Here is a 20,781-nt window from a genome sequence, read left to right on the forward strand (position 1 = left end):
CTGTCCTGTCTCCTGTCCCGTCTCCTGTCCTGTCTCCTGTCCTGTCTCATGTCCTGTCTCCTGTCCTGTGTCCTGTCCTGTGGCAGGAGACAGGATCATGTTTCTGAACCGTCTTCGCTCTAAAACGGTGGGTTTTATTTAGCAGATGAATTTAAATAAATAGCATTTAACACATAGTGTTTTATAGTGTTAACAAATAAACGTACAAAAGTTGGTTCCAGTCTCACATCTAGTAAATATTCATGACTTAGTTAATAAGAATTATGTTTTCTGTGTTGCCAACACTTTTCTACTGTGGGCTGAAAAATACAACTCACCTCTACAGCAGTTTCCACAGACTGGCACCGAGTTCAGGGGCCAGCAGGGCCGCTGCCAGGAACCTGGGGCCCCATGACAAAAAATTAAATTGGCCCCCAGCAGCTGCTGTTACAGTTTCCTGAGTTTATCTGAACCATCAAAAGCGTCACAATTTTAAAGCCTTTGGTCCAATACTGATAACTAGCCTAATATTTACATATTTACTGCTCATCAGTTTTACATTCTGCACACAGTTTGTAAATAAGTTGATTAATTTTTCCACCAACATATAACTTTTCCCGTTTATCTTTGTTTTTGTCTTGCTTTATGTGCCATATTCTACCCAATGTTGTCTTTTCATCCAACTATTTAGAAACTGTTATTACTTATTACTTTTACAAATTAAAAGTCATAATTTGTAAAAGTTATTACATATTTAGTCCAGAAGATTCTAACTTATATTTATTTATCAACCCAGAACAGAGATTAGAAAAACCTTTGAATCCAAAATAATTACTATTTAGACTCTTTTCTTCCAACCCAGAGGTGAAATTAGACCAGAAGAAACTTATTAATAATTTTCTACATAAGAGAATCTAGTTTATCTAATTTATCTAGTTTAGATCAACATTATTAGCTTTTTCTTCTTTTGCTCTTTACTTTGGTTTTATTTGTGTTTCCGTTTCCTGTAAAGCATTTTGTTTTGTCTTGTTGTTAAAAATGTGTTATATAAATAAAATTAGTTTTACTCAAAACTAAAATTGAGATATTTTGAATTTACTTTATGACTAGTCATAATTTAAATGTAGATAATTCAGTAATTCATTGTAGATGTATATGACGTCATTTAGACTAATAATTAGAGATATTTTAAATTACTAAAACGTTTAGTCATAAAACAATTTGAGATATCTGGACTCTGTCCGAATTTATGTTAAAACGGCTTGCCATAGATCATCGCGGTTCTGCTCCGTTCAGCCGCTCCAGTCCTGGTTCTGATCCAAGTCCAGGGTTCGGCCATGAGGTCGGCTCCAGGGGGCCTGGAGAGGTTTGTCCCGCCTTCCAGACCCGGACCGGTTCTGGTACCAATCAATCAAACAACCAATAAATCAATCAATCAGTCAGATAGACCAACGAGCTCTGATGATGTAACTCACCAGAACCGGTTCGGGTTCTTCTTAAACTCAGTTACACATTTCTCTAGACTGAAGTAGTTTTTTCATAACTACATGATAGTTTTGACTAAATTTTGTTATTAATGTTTAGACTTTTATTTTATTTTTATATTTGTGAGAATTTGCTGTAATTCTTCTGCTGCTGCACAGAAAGACAAAACTTAAACATGTAAAGATTAAAAAGGAAAATAAAAATGCATTTCTGTGTTTTTACTGTTTTTACTGAATTTCTAAAAATCGCCTCTTTCATTTTTTTTTTTCATTTAAATCTAAAAAGCGACCAATGACTTCTGCACAAATGTCTCCCTTAGAGAAATATTTAATGTTCTGAAATCATCTGCGGTGCTATATTTAAATATTTATATATTTTATATATTTTACATGTTTTATATGTTCATGATCAATAGATGAATTATTCCCTTTAACTAAACCGGAAGTTGCAGTTCCTACTTTCCTCAGTCGCCACCAGGTGGCGCCATGTCCTCTCCATGTTGCATTGATGACGTCATTTTGTCTTCCTGTTGCCTGCGCTCTGATTGGCTCAGTTTCTGTGTTTATTATGGATCCATGGTTTTTATTTTCCCAAAGCGCGGCTGCTGGTCACGTGACTGGCTGTGTGCGCTCTGATTGGTCCATTCCTCAGGTGTCTGACTCACCTGCAGCGTCGCTGATGTTTGATTTATGACACATTTATGAAAGTTTTCATGTTTTCAAACTAAACTCTGAACTGTCTGTTTGGACTGACATGTTTTATTGATTTCATATTTTATTTTATTTTATTATTATTTAATTCCTAAAGATTTTCAAAATTATTTACAATTATTTTGTATTAATGTGTTTTATATTATAAATTACACAGATTTTTAAAGTTTTGGTCATTTTTATGCTTATTTTAATATTTTTTGTTTATTATTTATATTTTATTTCAGTTTTTTTCAGTAAATTTTTTTACCTCCGTTTTGTTTCATTTCATTTTGTAATATTCAGTTAATAATGTATTTATGTTTTATTTCTATTTATTCATATTTTTCATTACTGGTATTTCTATTTTTGATTTTATTTTTTAAAATCTCTTAATTTTGATTCTGCATCATTTATTCATTATTACTTTGTTTTATTTTTATTTTTGTTTTTGAATTTTACTGTATTAATTTTGATCCTTTAATTTGATGTTTGATGATACATTTTTTTATTAGTTAAATTATATTAATTTACTGAAGTTCTGCAGTGAAAACATAATTCATCTCTTCTACAGATTCTCTGTTTTGTTTTGTTGTTTTTGTCTCATTAATGTTTCATATCAACCAAAACCAACCAGAGGATCATAAACAGCAGCTTCTGGGTTATTTGATCCATTTATTGAGATTAAAATAACAGTTTGATTTGGTGAACTGGGTGAACTGGGTGAACTGGGAATCTCCCAGTCCCTGCTGAGTCTTGCTGGTTTCCAGTCTAGTTGTTTACTCTTCATGGTTTCTGGGTACATTTTTAAATATGAGTTGTTATGTAACTTTATTTGTTTCCATGTTGAACAACTGAAGGAATGAATCACTTAATGAACGTCATTCCGCCCAGTCCGGTTCTTGTGAACCGGTTCTTTCCCCTCGGGCTGCTGGAGACCTGCCGCTGTTGTTGTTATTATTATTATTATTATTATTATTATTATTATTATTATTATTATTATTATTTATTATTATTTTTATTATTATTATTGTTTATTATTATTATTATTATTATTATTTATTATTATTATTATTGTTTATTATTATTATTATTATTTATTATTATTATTATTATTGTTTATTATTATGATTATTATTATTATTTATTATTATTATTATTATTATTATTATTATTATTATTATTATTATTATTATTATTTTGGCCTCCAGCGCCAACCTAAGGTTATCTATGACGTCACCAGTGCACACCCCTCGCCGCTCAGAGGAACCGAACTGGATCAGGAAGAACCGGACAGAAACCCGGAGTTCCCAGGAATCGGAGCTCCGCGGCTCCACGCCCGACCAGAACACGCCCCTTCCACGGAACCACTTCACTTCGGGATCCGAACCGACACCCAGAGGGCTGCGAGCGCTGCTGCTGATCGGATCGGACCGGACCGGGACTGATGGCCGGACCGGACCGGAACCGGACCGGTACCTGGATGAAGGAGCTGCAGGCGGAACCCGCTCCGAGGCTGGAGGGTGAGAAAATCTAGATAGAAACAATCTGCACTTCTAGTATTATTATCTATGTTCAGATCCTAGAGCAAATATTTATCTGCAGATTCAATTTAGAGATTCACTGTGGAGGATTATTATTATTATTATTATTATTATTATTATTATTATTATTATTATTATTATTTTGTGCATTTATTCAAACTTTCAGAAAGAAACAACATAATAATAAACTTTACAACAGAATTAAAATGTTTCCATTCAATATTAAAGCTCAAAAGAAATCATGTTAAGTTCAAAGTAACTTTATTTTAAAGCATTTTTAGGTTAAAGGTCAAAGTGCAAACATACGGGAACTAATAACAGCAGAAATTAATATTAAACACATCAAAACATATTTTGATTAAACATATTTAACAAATAAAATGCTTAAGTTAAACATAAAATTAAAATGTCTTATTAAAAAATATTAGAATTAAACAATATTTTGCTCTAAAATAAGAAAACAACAAAAATAAAAGCAAAAAAGTAAAAACTTGAATGACGGATTGAAATTTTCTAAAAAAGTTCATATTAATGAATAAATTAAAGGAATATAAAGACCAACCAGCTGGTTTGATTCGTCTGTTTCTGAGCTGCTGGACGGTTAAAGGTCAGTTAGCTAAACTCTAAACAGCTCAGAGCCGGGGTCAGAGGTCACAGCCTCAGGTCCAGAGAAACATCATTTTATTAATGATGATCTGATTCTGATTCATTTAGAGTTTATTAACCAAATAAAGGCAGAAAGCCCTGATTAGCATAAAATCAGCCCACAGCTGAACCTGAACGCATCACAGTCAGTCAGAGCTGAACCTGAACGCATCACAGTCCGTCAGAGCTGAACCTGAACGCATCACAGTCCGTCAGAGCTGAACCTGAACGCATCACAGTCAGTCAGTGCTGAACTTGAACTCATCACAGTCCGTCAGAGCTGAACCTGAACGCATCACAGTCCGTCAGAGCTGAACCTGAACGCATCACAGTCAGTCAGTGCTGAACGTGAACTCATCACAGTCCGTCAGAGCTGAACCTGAACGCATCACAGTCCGTCAGAGCTGAACCTGAACGCATCACAGTCCATCAGAGCTGAACCTGAATGCATCACAGTTCATTTCCATTTTATAATCCAGCTGATGAACCGTCATTCAAATCCAGAGTCCAGAACAAACCGTCTGTTTTCCTCGATGCTCCGCCAATAAAAGCTGCCTTGTTCCAACAGGCTGACCTGTTTGAACAACACACACTCACACACGCACACACACACACACACACACCCACCCACACACACCTACACACACACACACACACACACTCTGACACGCCAGCAGTCGTTTCCTGTCGCTTCCTGGTTCATATTTCTATTCCAGATCTTTTATCAGTTTTTCTATCTTTGCTCTGTCAAAACTAAATCTGGACCGGTTCCTGGTTCTGTTCCTTCATGTCAGAACCTGAACAGAACTACAACCTGTATTAACAGGCACATGCAGAGAGGGGGGCGATGGGGGCCTTGAGCCCCTGCTCCTTTTATCCTTGATGCCCCTACTGGCTTTTTGAGTTGTTTTTTTATTATTATTAATATTTTTTTTTATTTATTTTTAATCTGTATGTCAGAAGGCCTGCTTGTTCCCCTCAGCAATAATATTTCTCTAAATATAATAATGTAGTAAAATAAACTAGCCTGGCTGCCCTCAGGCTAATAATGACTCTCAGAGCCTCCATGTTGTTCAGACTCCATGGTGAGGAGGAGGAGGATCTGTTCCTCTATCTATCTAATTATGGGCAACAATATTTTCATTAACTGGTTTGTGAATAAAAACGTAGGTCTGATGTTGACGTTAGAAAAACTGTTTCTATTTATATTTTTATAATCGTCCTGCAATAGTGGGACAAAACCCGCCTCACCACTAAACTCAGAAATGCTGCAGAGAAACTTCTGACTTTAACTTCATCATTCTGCTAAAAGCCCGGTTCACTACAGGCAGTCTGGGTCGGAACCACCGACAGATAGAAAGAATATCTGTCTTTATATCAGACATCCTGATATAAGACACTGAGACTGTCACCGCGAGTCGCAACGCAGCTCAAAGCCCCGGTACCACCCGGTACCACCCGGTACCACCCGGTACAAGGCGGTACCATCCCGGTACCACCTGCTCTCTGTTCTCTGCTTCTCCTTACCGTTTCTACCAGGCGGGTTAAAGCCGCTGGAGGTTCTGGGCTGTAAACAGAAGTTACTGCAGAACCTCAAGTGTTAAAGGAAGATTCGGCCCAATTAGAGTTCATGAAATAAACATCAGAGAAAATATTGTAGCAATAATCAGAACCGCAGCAAAAAGCCAAACATGCCACAATGAAATGAACCAAAATGTCTCCAAAGCATCGGGGGACTGACAGGGGCCACCGGGGGATTCCAGGTAGATTCCAGGTGGATTCCAGGTAGATTCCAGGTGGATTCCAGGTAGATTCCAGGTAGATTCCAGGTAGATTCCAGAGATGAGCATGGCAGCAGCTGTTCCTCCAGGGCCGGCCCAAGGTAATATGGGGCCTTAGCCAGAACCCCCCGTCCTACTGAGAACCTCAGCATCACTAACATGTTTAAATGTCGATCAGGTGAATCTGTGAGAGGGAGACCAGGTTTAAAATCAATCACTGATTATTGGTTATTGGCTGTGATGTATTTGTGAACAAACTCAATTCAAACACAACGATTACACCATATTGTAGCCATGGTAACACAACAATCAAACTATCAAGATGATTCTTTAAACTTTTACAAAGTAAACGTCCTAGTTAAATCCTAAATGTACTATTTATTTTTCTCAGCTGATGCATTAAATAAAATGTAATAACATTGTTATTCTCTATAAATGATGCTACAGGTTTAGATCTATGGTCTGTGTTACAATTAGACCATTTCTAGGGGCCCCTGAGTGTCTGGAGGCCCCTGAATGTCTGGAGGCCCCTGAGTGTCTGGAGGCCCCTGAGTGTCTGGAGGTCCCTGAGTGTCTGGAGGTCCCTGAATGTCTGGAGGCCCCTGAGTGTCTGGAGGCCCCTGAATGTCTGGAGGTCCCTGAGTGTCTGGGGGCCCCAGGATGTCTGGAGGCCCCTGAATGTCTGGAGGCCCCTGAATGTCTGGAGGCCCCTGAATGTCTGGAGGCCCCTGAGTGTCTGGAGGCCCCTGAGTGTCTGGGGGCCCCTGAATGTCTGGAGGCCCCTGAATGTCTGGAGGCCCCTAAGTGTCTGGAGGCCCCTGAGTGTCTGGAGGCCCCTGAGTGTCTGGGGGCCCCTGAATGTCTGGAGGCCCCTGAGTGTCTGGAGGCCCCTGAATGTCTGGAGGCCCCTAAGTGTCTGGAGGCCCCTGAGTGTCTGGAGGCCCCTGAGTGTCTGGGGGCCCCTAAGTGTCTGGAGGCCCCTGAGTGTCTGGAGGCCCCTGAGTGTCTGGAGGCCCCTGAGTGTCTGGAGGCCCCTGAATGTCTGGAGGCCCCTGAGTGTCTGGAGGCCCCTGAGTGTCTGGAGGCCCCTGAATGTCTGGAAGCCCCTGAATGGCCCCTACCAGCAGCTACTGAGTTTTCTTTGCCTTGATATTCCAGTCTTATAATTCTAGATCTAGAGGTTTAACATCAAACTATTACTATTAGACGACGGGGCTGCGGGTCTGGAGATAAACGGAGGTAGAAGAGGAGACGGTGCAGGCCAGCGGTACCGGCGATTATTGTGGGGAACGTGAGGTCTTTGGTAAATTGGACAGACGAACTCACGGCGCTGGTTAGGACCCAGAAGGAGTACAGGGAGTGCAGTATCTTCTGCTTCACGGAAACCTGGCTGCACTCACTTATTCCGGACTACAGCGTGGAGGTTCCTGGATTTTCCTTGGTGCAGGGGGCCAGGGACTATTCCAAGAGTCGGAAGAAGAGGGGCGGCAGGATTGCACTTTATGTGAGTGAGAGGTGGTGTAATCTCGGTCATGTTAACGTGAGGGAACAGATTTGTAGCCCGGATATTGAACTTCTGGCTGTGGGAATGCGGCCGTGTTATTTACCGAGGGAGTTTACGTCCGTCATTTTGATCGCTGTTTACATTCCCCCATCAGCTGATGCAGCGGTGGCCTGTGACGTCATCAGCTCTGCCACAGCCAAACTACAGACTAAACAACCGGACGTTGTGATTGTGTCTTGTCTCTTGTCTTGTCTCTATCCTATAACTGTGAAGTGATTTCCCTGCTGGGATGAATAAAGTACTTCTATTCTATTCTATGAGCATTTGTGACATCACTGACAGGAAGTGACATCACTGACAGGAAGTGACGGGATGTGACATCATGAGAGTAAAGCAGAAGTTTCACTGAGAAACAGTTTGAATCCTGACTGACACAAACAGCCTGGATGTTAAAGCAGCTGGAATCGATCCGACAACCCGGCGCCTTGCTGAGGAACGGAGCTCACTGTGTTCAGGACAGAGATGAACTCAGACTGGCAGAATCCCAGAGAATGCAAACATTTCATTTCAGCTTCATGCTAACAGCTGTTAGCTCCAGCCTAGAGTCTGGTAGACAGGACAAACTCGCATGGATGCTGATAAGATGAACTCTGATCATCTTTCCTGACCTTTTCCTCCATGGTTTCTGGTTTCAGTCTTTCTGTGTGTGGATGTTTTCCAGAATGGCTGGCCGGCAACACGACCGCCCCAAACAGCAGCATCAACACGCGGACCTGTCCCCATGACGACGACGAATTCAAATACAACGCCTACATCTTGACCTACTTCCTGGTGTTCCCCGTGGCGTTCCTCTGCAACATCTTAGCACTGGTGGTCTTCTTCAGGCAGAAGAAACGCAGGTTTGACCCTGAAACACTTTAATCATAAACACAAGGCCGTGGTGGCGCCGCTAACGAAAACGTTAGCTGCACTTACCGTAAAGCACTAAACATCAGTTCCACTAAAGCTACAGCACTATACCAACATGGTATTTAGCATTAGCTAGTGCTATACCAACATGGTATTTAGCGTTAGCTAATGCTATACCAACATGGTATTTAGCATTAGCTAGTGCTATACCAACATGGTATTTAGCATTAGCTAGTGCTATACCAACATGGTATTTAGCGTTAGCTAATGCTATACCAACATGGTATTTAGCGTTAGCTAATGCTATACCAACATGGTATTTAGCATTAGCTAATGCTATACCAACATAGTATTTAGCATTAGCTATTGCTATACCAACATGGTATTTAGCATTAGCTAGTGCTATACCAACATGGTAGTTAGCATTAGCTAGTGCTATACCAACATGGTATTTAGCATTAGCTAGTGCTATACCAACATGGTATTTAGCATTAGCTAATGCTATACCAACATGGTATTTAGCATTAGCTAATGCTAAAGCACAATGCCAACATGGTACTTAGCATTAGCTAATGCTATACCAACATGGTATTTAGCATTAGCTAATGCTATACCAACATGGTGTTTAGTGGAACCTAGTGCTAAACCGTTGATTTCAGTAAGGTTGCTAGTGTGTCAACGACAACACATGAGCAACATAGTATATTGCCAACAACAGGATCAGATTTGTTCTCTCTCTCCTGCCTGTTTGCAGTTCAGGAAGTGATTCTTTTATTCTGGTTTCAGTTTTATAATTATTGCGTTTTGCTAACTTTCTGATTCTGCCTAATGGACCAGGATAGGAAAACAACAGGAAGTCTGTAGATTTTAAACCATTCACTGCAGTGATGCATTCTGGGTACAGAATAAATGTCATTTGTGGCAACAAACTGAGTTCACCTACTTCAAAATAAGAGCATCAATAAAAACGACTAAATAACCAGAACTTCAACACAGATGTTGAACTTTATTCACCTGAAAGTTTACAAAACAGCCAAGCAAATTAGAACTTTAAAATGATCTTGAGAAATGGATTTAAGGAAAGCTAAGTGCGCTAAATGTTTTCAGTGCTAACATGTGCTAACATTAGCTCTGCTGTTAGCACATTTTTAGTTCCATAAGTGAACATCACTGTTTCTGTTCGTTGCTGTTTGGAATCTAACATGAGAAAATGATGTTAGATTTAAATATTCACACAGGCTGCAAAGGAAACGTCACCATGAAACTGCTGCAGTAAAAATTTACATCGTCATAAACAAATTATTTTTACAGTGCTAATAACACTGTATAAACTGTTAGCAGCTGTTCCTGGTCGCCATAAACCAGCAGAGCTGGAGCGCAGACATGAAGCAACCAGATACTGAAAGTGTTTTCTAGGACAGTCAAGGTCAACTCAACAAACTAAACGACCCTGAACAGAAACAGCCCGTGACCCCGTGACCTCTCCACTGATGGAAAACACTCCAGATCTCTGCGCCGACCTCCTGACCTCCTGTTGCTCTGGTTGGTGGTGCAGAGGGAGACTCCAGCCTGGATCAGCTGAGCTGAAACAAACTGAGGAACCTCATGATTTCTGTTTGGATGTTTCTACAAACTGCTGGATAATTTTAATCTGAGTGTAGAGAAAACCTCTGGGATTCTGTTACATTCCTAGATAAAGGATGCTAACTGCCGAGCTTCATTATAGTGTCCTGTTTGCATCTCTGTGAAGAACCTTATCGGTTCTGTGATCCTCAGTGGTTCTGTTAAAAAGTCATTTCTTCCAGGTTTATATTTCCCAGATTTCTCTAGCGAGTCGTTTAGCCAATCAGGTCAGATTTTAATCCAGACGGTTCAGAATGCATTAAAATTTTTAGATAAAGAAAATAAAACGTGATTAACTGGATCTATGCTGCCAATTAGAGATTACTAAGAAATGTTTCCTTCAGCTGCCACACCTTGTTCTGATGAGCAGCTGTCTAAATGTGAACAGCTAATGAACAGCTAATGAACAGCTAATGAACAGCCAATGAACAGCTAATGAACAGCTAATGAACAGCCAATGAACAGCTAATGAACAGCTAATGAACAGCCAATGAACAGCTAATGAACAGCTAATGAACAGCCAATGAACAGCCAATGAACAGCTAATGAACAGCCAATGAACAGCTAATGAACAGCTAATGAACAGCCAATGAACAGCCAATGAACAGCTAATGAACAGCCAATGAACAGCTAATGAACAGCTAATGAACAGCCAATTAACAGCTAATGAACAGCTAATGAACAGCCAATGAACAGCCAATGAACAGCTAATGAACAGCTAATGAACAGCCAATGAACAGCTAATGAACAGCCAATGAACAGCCAATGAACAGCCAATGAACAGCTAATGAACAGCTAATGAACAGCTGTCTAATTACTGGAGCTGAAGAAACGCAGCATCAGTAGGAGCTGAGTCAGAGCGTTGACGGGTCGGTCTGGTTCTGGTTAAACTGTTGGTTCCTCTGAAACATCAACATGTTGGAATAAAGGTCGTCTTTAATCCTGGAACCTGTTTGAAACCAGCTGGGATCGGAATGATTCTGAAGAACCGCTTCCTAAAGTTACATTATGATCCACTGAATAAAGGCAAAGTAACACGATGGAGAGATCCGGCTGGTCCTGGGGTTCATGATGTTGCCTTAGCAATGGTTATGCTGTTTCCCCCTGATGGTCCAGTCGACCCGGTTTTACTGGAACCAGAACTCCATCATCTGCTCCACCTCCAGCTGCTGTGGTTCTGAGTCAAACCAACCTGTTCCCCTCCTGGCCTGTGGGGGCGCTGCACCAAGAACCACTGAAGGAAACGACACAAAAACCTCTGAAGACACTGAGAGCAACTTCCTGTTTCACCAGATGGAAACAAGATGGAGGCGTCAGATTTTAGCAGCTGGAGGATTTCTCTTTAGTCTTTGGCTAAAGACCAGGAGCCATTTCTGCTGCTAGCGCTAGGCTAGCATGTTAGCTTCGGTTGGATTTATCCAGAATGCCCTGCGCTGTAGTCCACTTCCTACTTTTGGAGCGGAGTCTGGTCCGCTTGGCGTTCACATTCACATTCAAACCAACCAGAGTTCAGTTCAACCGAACCCAGACTGAGGTCTGGAGGACCAGAGTTTGATTTTTTGGTCCACATAAATGTTCGTTTACATATTCACACCTGCACAAAGGAACCAGACTTTGACTAGGCAGACGGACAGGAGTTGGATTAAAGTGGAATAAGTGTGAATGGCGCAGCCTTAAACTCCTGGGATAACCTGTCCCTGAATCAGACCAAGAAGAAACATTAAATAAATAGATGAATCTGAAAAGGCGTAAAAACTTTGACTTTCTCCTCATTAAATAGTAAAATCCACCTTCACTGTGTTTATGGGATGCCTGTGATGAGGAGGATGATGGGAATCTTCGGCATGTGGGTGGAATCCTCATTGTGTCACATAATCATCAGGAACATAAAGAGAAACACGTTTGGTTGCATTTTAAGTTTTGCTGAATCATCAGTGAATCTTCTCCCTAAAACCTGAGAAACATCCAGCTGAAGTTTCCCTCAAGCAGCAGGAGTTTCTGCTTCTGCTTCTGCTTCTGTTTCTGTTTCTGCTTCAGTCTGACGCTGGAGGCTGGAGGCTTATTTGCTTCTTGGTCATTTGTTTACCACGCTGCATGAAACCAGGAAATGAAGCCATTAAATTATCCCAGCAGCTGATCAGATCGGAGATAAACACAGAAACATGCAGGTGTGTCAACAATGAAAGCCTTGTGGAGCCAGAGGGCAGTTTGAGCTGAACCGCATAGTTACAGGAGGATCCAGATCACTAGGATCCAGATCAGGAGGATCCAGATCACTAGGATCCAGATCTGGAGGATCCAGATCCGGCGGCCGCTGTGCAGCGTTGAAACAAATGGGACTGAAACTCAAATCTCTCATTTTAACAAGAAAAACAGTCAGAAACATGTTGTACTCTGCTATACAACCACCCACAGTCGTCCTTAATCACGGTCAGACTATCTTTGGATTCCTGAAACGGATTCTGATCCGGATCTCCAGGATTTCTGGAGTCATTTCAAGGTTTTTCCAGGTGTTTTCTGTTTCCATGTCCTGTAAAACTTTTCCACAGTTTGTTACAACTTGACTGTTTTATTTGGATTCAACACAAAGTGACTCCATCCAACCTCAGTCAGGTTGAACATCAGTTTTCAAGTCTTCCCTCAGATTCCCAGTTGGATTTAGGTCTTAACTTTAACTAGGCCATTCTAACTCATGAAGCCACAAATTAAACTCACATCTCCTCATTGCATTGATGACAATCTGAGGCTTCATTCCCTCCTTCCTGTTCAGTCGCTTTAATCCAACTCCACTCCGTCTGTGTAGAAAGTCCGGTTCGTTTTTTGGAGATGTGAATGCTAAGCTAACTCTGGTCCTCCAAACCTCGGTCTGGGTTTGGTTGAAGTGAACTCTGGCTTAGTTTGAATGTGAACACCAAGGGGACCAGAAAGCGCTCCAAACTCAGGAAGTGGACTACAGCGCAGGGCATTCTGGGTAAATACAGCCAAAGCTAACATGCTAGCCTAGCGCTAGCAGCAGAAATGTCTCCTGATCTTCAGCCAAAGACTAAAGAGAAATCCTTCAACACTAAAATCTGACGCCTCCATCTTATTTCCATCTGGTGAAACAGGAAGTTGCTCTCAGCGTCTTCAGAGTTTTTGTGTCGTTTCCTTCAGTGGTTCTTGGTGCAGCGCCCCCACAGGCCAGGAGGGGAACAGGTTGGTTTGGGTCAGAGCCACAGCAGCTGGAGGTGGAGCAGATGTTCTGGTTCCAGTAGAACCGGGTCAACCGGACCATCAGGGGGAAACAGTCTCAGTCACATGACCTTAACAGCCCCATCAGTGACCCTTCTGGGTGACAGGACAAACATCTACCGTTTTCTTTTTGCTAAAGTTCAGACTTGTGTGGTGGAAGTGAGACGGTTCTCCTTTTCATAGATTCTCCCACCTGAGCTGTGGATCTCTGCAGCTCCCCCAGAGTTTAATGCTCTCCTTGCCCAGACTGTCGGTGCAGGTGGACTCTGATTACTGAGTAACTTCTGAAGGAGGCTGGGTTTTATTTAGGTGAATTAGAGTAAAAGGGGAAAGTTAAAACCTGCTGTCCTCTGCAGCCCTTTGTGCTGGTCTGACCCAGAATCCGGCTCTTTGAGGTCAGACAGCAGATTGTGGTAGATTCTATCTTTACCCGGAAAATGATTTGGCAGCGGGATTTTTTGAAGCATTTACATGTCGACCAGCGTTGGACTGGGTGTGTCGTCTGCCAGCAGGTGACACTGTGGACAGGTGTTCAGGTCACCGCAGGGTCAACACACCAGAACAGAACCGTTTCTCACTCAGCCCTCGGTTTGGTGTCACGTCTCCTCTGTTTTCATAGCCTTGATCAGTTTGGACTCTGAGAAAAGTGGAGAACTTCCAGCAGGTGGACTTTACTGGAACCAGTCACTGCTCCTCTGTGTTGTCCTCTGTCCCAATGTCCAACAGGAAGACAAATGTCTTACAAACAGAGGTTCCTGCTACTGAGGGAAGAGATCAGGCTGTGAATTCCTACATTGCCCTGATTTTCCATCTCCTCTTCCATCCACAGGAGGAAGCCTGCCTATGTGATCATGGTGAACCTCGCGCTGTCTGACGGCAGCTTCTCCCTCACCCTGCCTCTGCGACTGGCGTACTACATGAACAAGGGCCACTGGTCCTTTCCTGACTGGGTCTGCAGACTCTGTGTCTACACCTTCTACGTCAATCTCTACTCCAGGTGGGACAGGAGACGTCCTCATGCCATAAGTTTCCCTTTGGTTTGGGGAATATTTCAGTTTCATTCCCGCTCTCTCTGCCTTTCAGCATCCTGTTCCTCACGTTTCTGAGCCTCCTCCGCTGGTTTTCCATCGTCTATCCACTACATCATAAGAAAGTGAAAAGTTTCAAGTTAGCCTTACTGACGTGTCTGGGAATCTGGCTGTTTGTGGCCGTGTCCTCTCTGCCCTTCCTAGGCAGCGGCGTTAATAAAAGGTAAGAGTCAGAGCACCAGTGATGCATCTTTGTTTGTTGCTGCCTGGGATCAAGCAGATGATCAGGGGATGCTGAAGTTTCTCTTCTGCTTCCTTCCAGAGGTGGAATACCTCGCTGCTTTGAGCCGGCGACTCCACAGTCTTGGTCCCGCATCCTCAGCATGAACTACGTGGCGTTGATTTTTGGATTTGTGCTGCCGTTCTTCACCATCATCCTGTGTTGCACCAAGATCATCCACTGTCTGACACACCCACCTTATTCTCAGGACCCGAAAACGCGCATGAAGTTAAGGAAGAAAAACCAGCGCTCAGTGCACCTGCTCATCATGGTGATAGCGACCTTCCTGCTCTGCTTCCTGCCCTACCACGTGATCCGGACCCTGCACCTTTACGCCGTGAACGGCGGCTGGAACTGTGGCGTCACCAACCTGCTGCAGAGAGCCGTGGCGATAACGCTGTGCATGGCGGCGTCCAACAGCGTGGTCAACCCGCTGCTGTACTACTACTCCACCAAGAACTTCAAGGAAGACATTGAGCACACTCGCTTACATATCAGTAAACGGCTGTCTTTCAGAAGTGGCTCTTTAAGATCCACTGGACGGGCCGGGTCGTTGAAAGTTAAAACTCAACAGGGTCTGTCCATTAAAGCAGAGGATATGGAGCAGAGTCCGTTAAAAACACAACATCCTGCTACAGACCAGCAGATCCAAATGACTGAGAAACCTTTGGGACTGGAGGAGACCTGTGACTGAAATGTGCTCAGTTTCCGTCCAAAATTAGAAAACTTTCAGGAGAAACTGCTGCAGACGATGGCCATTGAGTCACACCACCACAGATTGATCTCTGTCATTTTTCCATTTTCTTTGGTAATGTCCAGTTTGATGAAGGTTGAGATCAGATTATAATCCAGAGGAAGCAGGAAGGAGTCACATGTTCTCCTTCATGGTTTTCCTCCATACGGTTGCTGTTCAGGTAAAACATGTTGTACAGCAAGACAGGATCCAGTTCTGCAGGTGAACTTATAGCGCCCTCTTCAGGCTGCTTCCTGACTGGACGCCCCAGACTGAACAGGAACAGGAAACCTTCTTTGTTTCCAGGGTTTTGATAGTTTCCATTGACCTGAAGCACCACTGCTCCCTGTGCCTCCCAATCACCCGTTTATAGGGAGATAATCCCTGCAGTAATTTCCTCCTGGTGATTTTTAAACTTTGTTTATCGTCTAACCATGAAGCGTCAGAGTGAAGCACTGAAACACTTTTGGGTGGGATCTGAACATGAGGTTCATGTTCAGCTGATCCTGTTTATTTAACTGTCTTTATTATTTTATAATATGTTGGGATACAGTTCGGCTATGTAAACAGGAAGCTTAGAAATGAAGGTCCAGCTGGAAGGGTCGACCCTTCTGCTCAATGTTTATGTGGATTTTTATATAAATCATTCACTCCTACAAACTCTGTCACTGTCTGTTTATATCCTGCTGTTTAATTTAATGTTTAATTATAATGCGACTCAGAGGATGTTATTGAAAACATCAAGTGAGGAATTTAGTTCAAATTTTAATGGTTTACATTCAGTTCACTTCAGACAAATTTAGATCCATTTGTAACTTGATCAGTTTGGAGTCTCTATACAGTCATTCCTCAACGCCAGATATTAAATCACACTTTTCCTTTTTTTTCTCAGTTATGACTATTATATTATTTTCATTTACTAAATGTTAAATTTTTGATAGATTTAAAAAAAAAACTATTCAGTTGAGCTTCACCTACAATCAGCGTTTACATCCATTTCCTGGTTATTTGGGTAGGGCTGCCCTTTAAACTGCCTGACTGTATTGGGTTTCCTTCCTAATAGCAGGTTTCTGGAGTTCTGGCCCATTCCTCCCAACAGAACCAGTTGAACTGGGTCAGGTTTGTAGACCGCCTCGCTTACACACCATTTTGTAAAGTTGCATAGTACAAAATTAAGAAGAGTTATTTGGGTTATTCAGCCTGTTATAGGAGGAAAATTACATTTTATATAAAGATTCACTTTCCAAAGTCATATTTTGACCATTTTATTCATTCATTTGCAAATGTTTCAAAATAAATATTTAATCAACAAACTATTTAGCTTATAAACTATTAGCTCCAACCAACAACATTCTGTAAACAAGCTAACTATTTACCTCCTAGCTAGCTAAACACTTCGTTGGTAATTTAGCTGTGATTAGCTCTGGGCTAACTAAATGTTTAACACGCAGTATGTAGCTAGCTCACCGCTAAATATTAAACTAATCCGCAAATTCACTAGCCGATATGCGGAAGTGGGCTACCAAAGTAGCGAACATCCATGTAATCTTGTGCTGGTGAGAAACCTTCAGTGCTGCTGTGGAGCCACTGGAAAACATCTGGATTGCTTTTAAAACGAGCCAACTTTTGTTTAAAGCTGAAATGTTGAACAAGAAAAGAGGGAAAGAAATGATAAATAGTTGACACGAAGCAGCAGTTTATAAAGAGATTTACAAGACAGCTTTTAAATATTTAGCTCTGAGCTACATATTTAGCTCCAAACTAAATGCTTAGCCTGCTAACTGTGTGCTTAGTTGGGAGCTAAGCTAATTAGCCCATATCGCCTCAGCTCCCTACATTATCTATAGAAGTGAGATCTTTGTGATGCTCACTCCAACACGTTGACTTCGTTGTCCTTAAATCACTTTCTAACTAATCTGCTGGGGGACATCGTCCATCTGGACAACCGTCTGTGTCCGAGATTTAACTTCCTCGCTGATATGTTCTGATGTTGCTTTACTATTTCTACATAATCTTTTCTCCTGATGCCATTCATTTTGTGAAGTGCACCAGTTCCTCCTGAAGCAAAGCGACCCCAGAACATGATGCTTTTGGGACGGGATTCGTCCAGAATGTCAGGTTTTTGTACCAGAGTTCGTTTGCAGGCTCTAATCTGGGGTTTTAGATGCTTTTCCACCAATGGCTTCTTTCTCTGAGTGGCCTTTCATCCGCTGTTGGTACCTGAATGGTTTCCCATGAATTTTGACTCTTCTACACAAACTCTTTAGCTTTTGTTCTGCAGTTGTTTTACACCAGAACCTTTTCCCGTCTAGGACCCAGAACCTCCTTCCTGGATGTTCCTGTCCTGTTTATGGCTACAAATCAACCAGGAACCTTCAGACATCTAGAAATGAGGCTCTGAGACGAATCAGACTGGTGGAGGAAATCTTCCTGATTTTCTTTTAATTTCCATGACAAGGCAGCAATGTGTCTGAGATCTCCGTCTGGACTTTTAAAACTGTTTCAAGGAATATTAATTTTATGAATGTAAAGTCTTGAATCTGAAGAAAGTCTCATTATTCTGACCAAAGATGAATAACTTTGGTAACCCAGCAGACAGTAAATCAGGAAATATTTACATATTTGTGGATAAAAGGTCCAGAGTTGTTGTTCTCGTTAACAATCCTGTAGAACCAGAACCAGAACCTTCAAACCAAACCCTGTTAAAATGTCTTTATTCTGTTTTTACCTGTGAAAAACACTTCAGCAGACATGAGACTGTTTCCTTCAGCTCTAAGGTCTGTCAGCATCTGGTTTGAGATTATCTTTAGTCTCCATGTCTTTAGTTTGATTTATGGCTCAAATGCGCCACCTACTGGAGAAAGAGAGCTAAGAACCAGATGAAGTAGTTTCCTTTCTATAGATATATAACAGATAGAAACACCGGATCCAGGAAGCATCAAAAACTTAACCGCAGTTTTTAAATTTCTTCAAACAAAATGGAAAATTAATCGCTTCATAAAATTCTCCTCTACAGTTTGTCAGAAATATTAAGCAGCAACATATTTTCTCTAAAATGTAAAACACTTAAATTATTTTTGAATGGATACAATCCATTTGGACCACAGGTCAAAGGTCAATCTGATGAAAGATCAGTAAAATTGGCAACATTTGCTGCATGTCTTCCCCCTGTTTCCTGTTGAGCTACTTTAAAATAAAGGCCACTAGAGCCAACAAAACCTTTTAAAAAATTCCCCTCACATCAACCATCCAGAAATAAAAATTAACAGAAATAAAATTCAGATTAATTCATGTCAGTGCAGTAATGTGTGTTCATGACCAGCAGGGGGAGCTGCAGAGGGAGTTTCCCAAACCCCGCCCCAAGGAGCTGTGAGGACCAATCAGCACGCAGCCCAGAGGCAGCTCACATGGAGGTCAAAGGTCAGGAGCAACAGCCTTTAAAGTGAACGGGCACAACTGAAATAAGTTTTATTTGTTTTACAGCTGGGTGAGTGTGTGTGTGTGTGTGCATGTGTGTGTGTGGGTGGGTGTGTGGGCGTGTGTGTGAGTGTGTGTGTGGGTGTGTGTGTGTGTGTGTGTGTTTCCTGACCTCCAGGTGTTTCCTGGCCCCTCCCTCCCTTGTTTCCACACTCACAGAACCGTCTTTGTGCCGCCGTGTTCTGGCAGAAACAAAGAGAGGCAGATCATGTGACTGGAGCTTTGATCCGGGCTTAGACCTGGTTCTGTTCATCAGGTTCTGTTTACCTGGTTCTGTTCACCAGGTTCTGTTCATCAGGTTCTGTTTACCTGGTTCTGTTCACCTGATGGACAGGTTCTGTTCATGAGGTTCTGTTCACCAGGTTCTGTTCACCTGGTTCTGTTCATCAGGAGCCTCATGTCTCTTAGAGGAGAGCACCTGGAACAGGTTCTCTCCAGGATCTGGATCCGGTTTCAGATCCAGATCCTGGTTCTCCTTCTAGTCCCATTCTTGGTTCTGGTCCAGGTTCTGGTTCTGGTCCAGTTTCAGGTCCAGAAATCCATCAGTTTTCTTCATCCTCAGCGCTCTGTTAGCTGTTCCCTCCATCCTGCAGCTTTTTGGGCCTCTGGCTCTCTGCCCAGGGCGGCTCTCTGCCCAGGCCGGCATGCTGCCACAGGGCGTCTCTAATGTTTTAAAAACATTAACGTCTGTTTGGTCCCAAGAAATTCACCTTGTTGCTCCTGTTGTTGCAGTTTAAAGACTCTAAGAAAACTTTAGGAGCTGGTTTTGGATTTATAGATTCCTTCCTGGCTGTAAATGAAAGTCGTATTTGTAAGATGGCCGACGGGTGGGAATGTGCAGCTAGCGGCCAAATGAGCTGCAAACACATGAATGATGCAATTCCAAAAAATAAAAGCAGCAGAAAAGCAAAAAGGGAAAAACAACAAATAGCAAAAACAAAACTCTGAACTCTGAAAACTGGCTCCAAATGTTCGACCTCCAGACCACCAGGGGGAGTCGACGGCCAGCTCTGGAGCCAGAAGACAGGGTTTGTGTTTGTAGTTCTATATTTTACTCTTTTAAATTGATCTGAAAACATTTTGGTCTTTTCAGGTTCAAAATAAAATATGGAACTGTCAGATTTAATAAACAGCTAGATTTTTTTTTTGAGTAAAAACAAAAAGAGCAGATCCATTCAGAAAGTTACATATTATGTTAAAGTAGATTTATTCTTATGCCCTTGATTTTAGTAGCTTATTTAATGAGTTAAATGGTTTAATCACCTGTTACTGAGTTTGTAATTTTCTGTTAGTTTTGGTTCATTAAACCAGGTAATTCCTGTAAATATAGAACAACCTGAATAAATATAAATAAATATAAGTTAAATGTAAAATATTTACAGTACGCAACCTATCGTCATATTAATGAAAACAGGAACAGCAGACCTGTGGCTCTGAAGCCACATTTAGCTCCTGATCTGTGGATCCTCATAACTTTGGCTGGAATGAATGAATGAATGAATGAATGAATGAATGAATGAAGGTAAAAGGAGGGAAATGTTTTTAAAAAAGAAATACAAAAAGCACCTCAGCAAAGGAGAGCAGATAGGTTAGGGAGCAGGAGATGAAAAAAGCACCAGCTAAATAATTAAACCTTTTCATATAAACCAGGGGGTCCAAAGTGGGTTCTGGAGGTTCTGGAGGTTCTGGAGGTCCGGCATCCTGCATGTTTTAGTCTCTGGTTTAACTCACCTGGATCCAGTGATGATCATTAGAGGCCTAAGATGAACTTTGACCTGCTGAAAGGTTGTTGGTACCAGCAGGGAGGGAACCAGAACCTGCAGGATGCCGGGCCTCCAGGACCCACTTTGGGCTCCACTGATATAAAAGTATC

General features: G+C 41.9%; 1 protein-coding gene across 1 annotated transcript; it reads left to right on the forward strand.

The window, feature by feature from the left end:
* Positions 1-3,440: 3,440 nt before the first annotated feature.
* LOC116732597 (cysteinyl leukotriene receptor 2-like) lies at positions 3,441-16,094 on the forward strand. Its single transcript, XM_032582884.1, has 5 exons — positions 3,441-3,676; positions 8,349-8,526; positions 14,220-14,387; positions 14,474-14,641; positions 14,741-16,094. The coding sequence occupies exons 1-5, from the start codon at positions 3,601-3,603 to the stop codon at positions 15,390-15,392; spliced, it is 1,242 nt and encodes a 413-aa protein (XP_032438775.1). The 5' UTR covers positions 3,441-3,600; the 3' UTR covers positions 15,393-16,094.
* The last annotated feature ends 4,687 nt before the right edge of the window (positions 16,095-20,781 follow it).

Source organism: Xiphophorus hellerii, chromosome 14 (assembly GCF_003331165.1).
Source record: "Xiphophorus hellerii strain 12219 chromosome 14, Xiphophorus_hellerii-4.1, whole genome shotgun sequence".
Classification (NCBI taxonomy): Eukaryota; Metazoa; Chordata; class Actinopteri; order Cyprinodontiformes; family Poeciliidae; genus Xiphophorus; species Xiphophorus hellerii.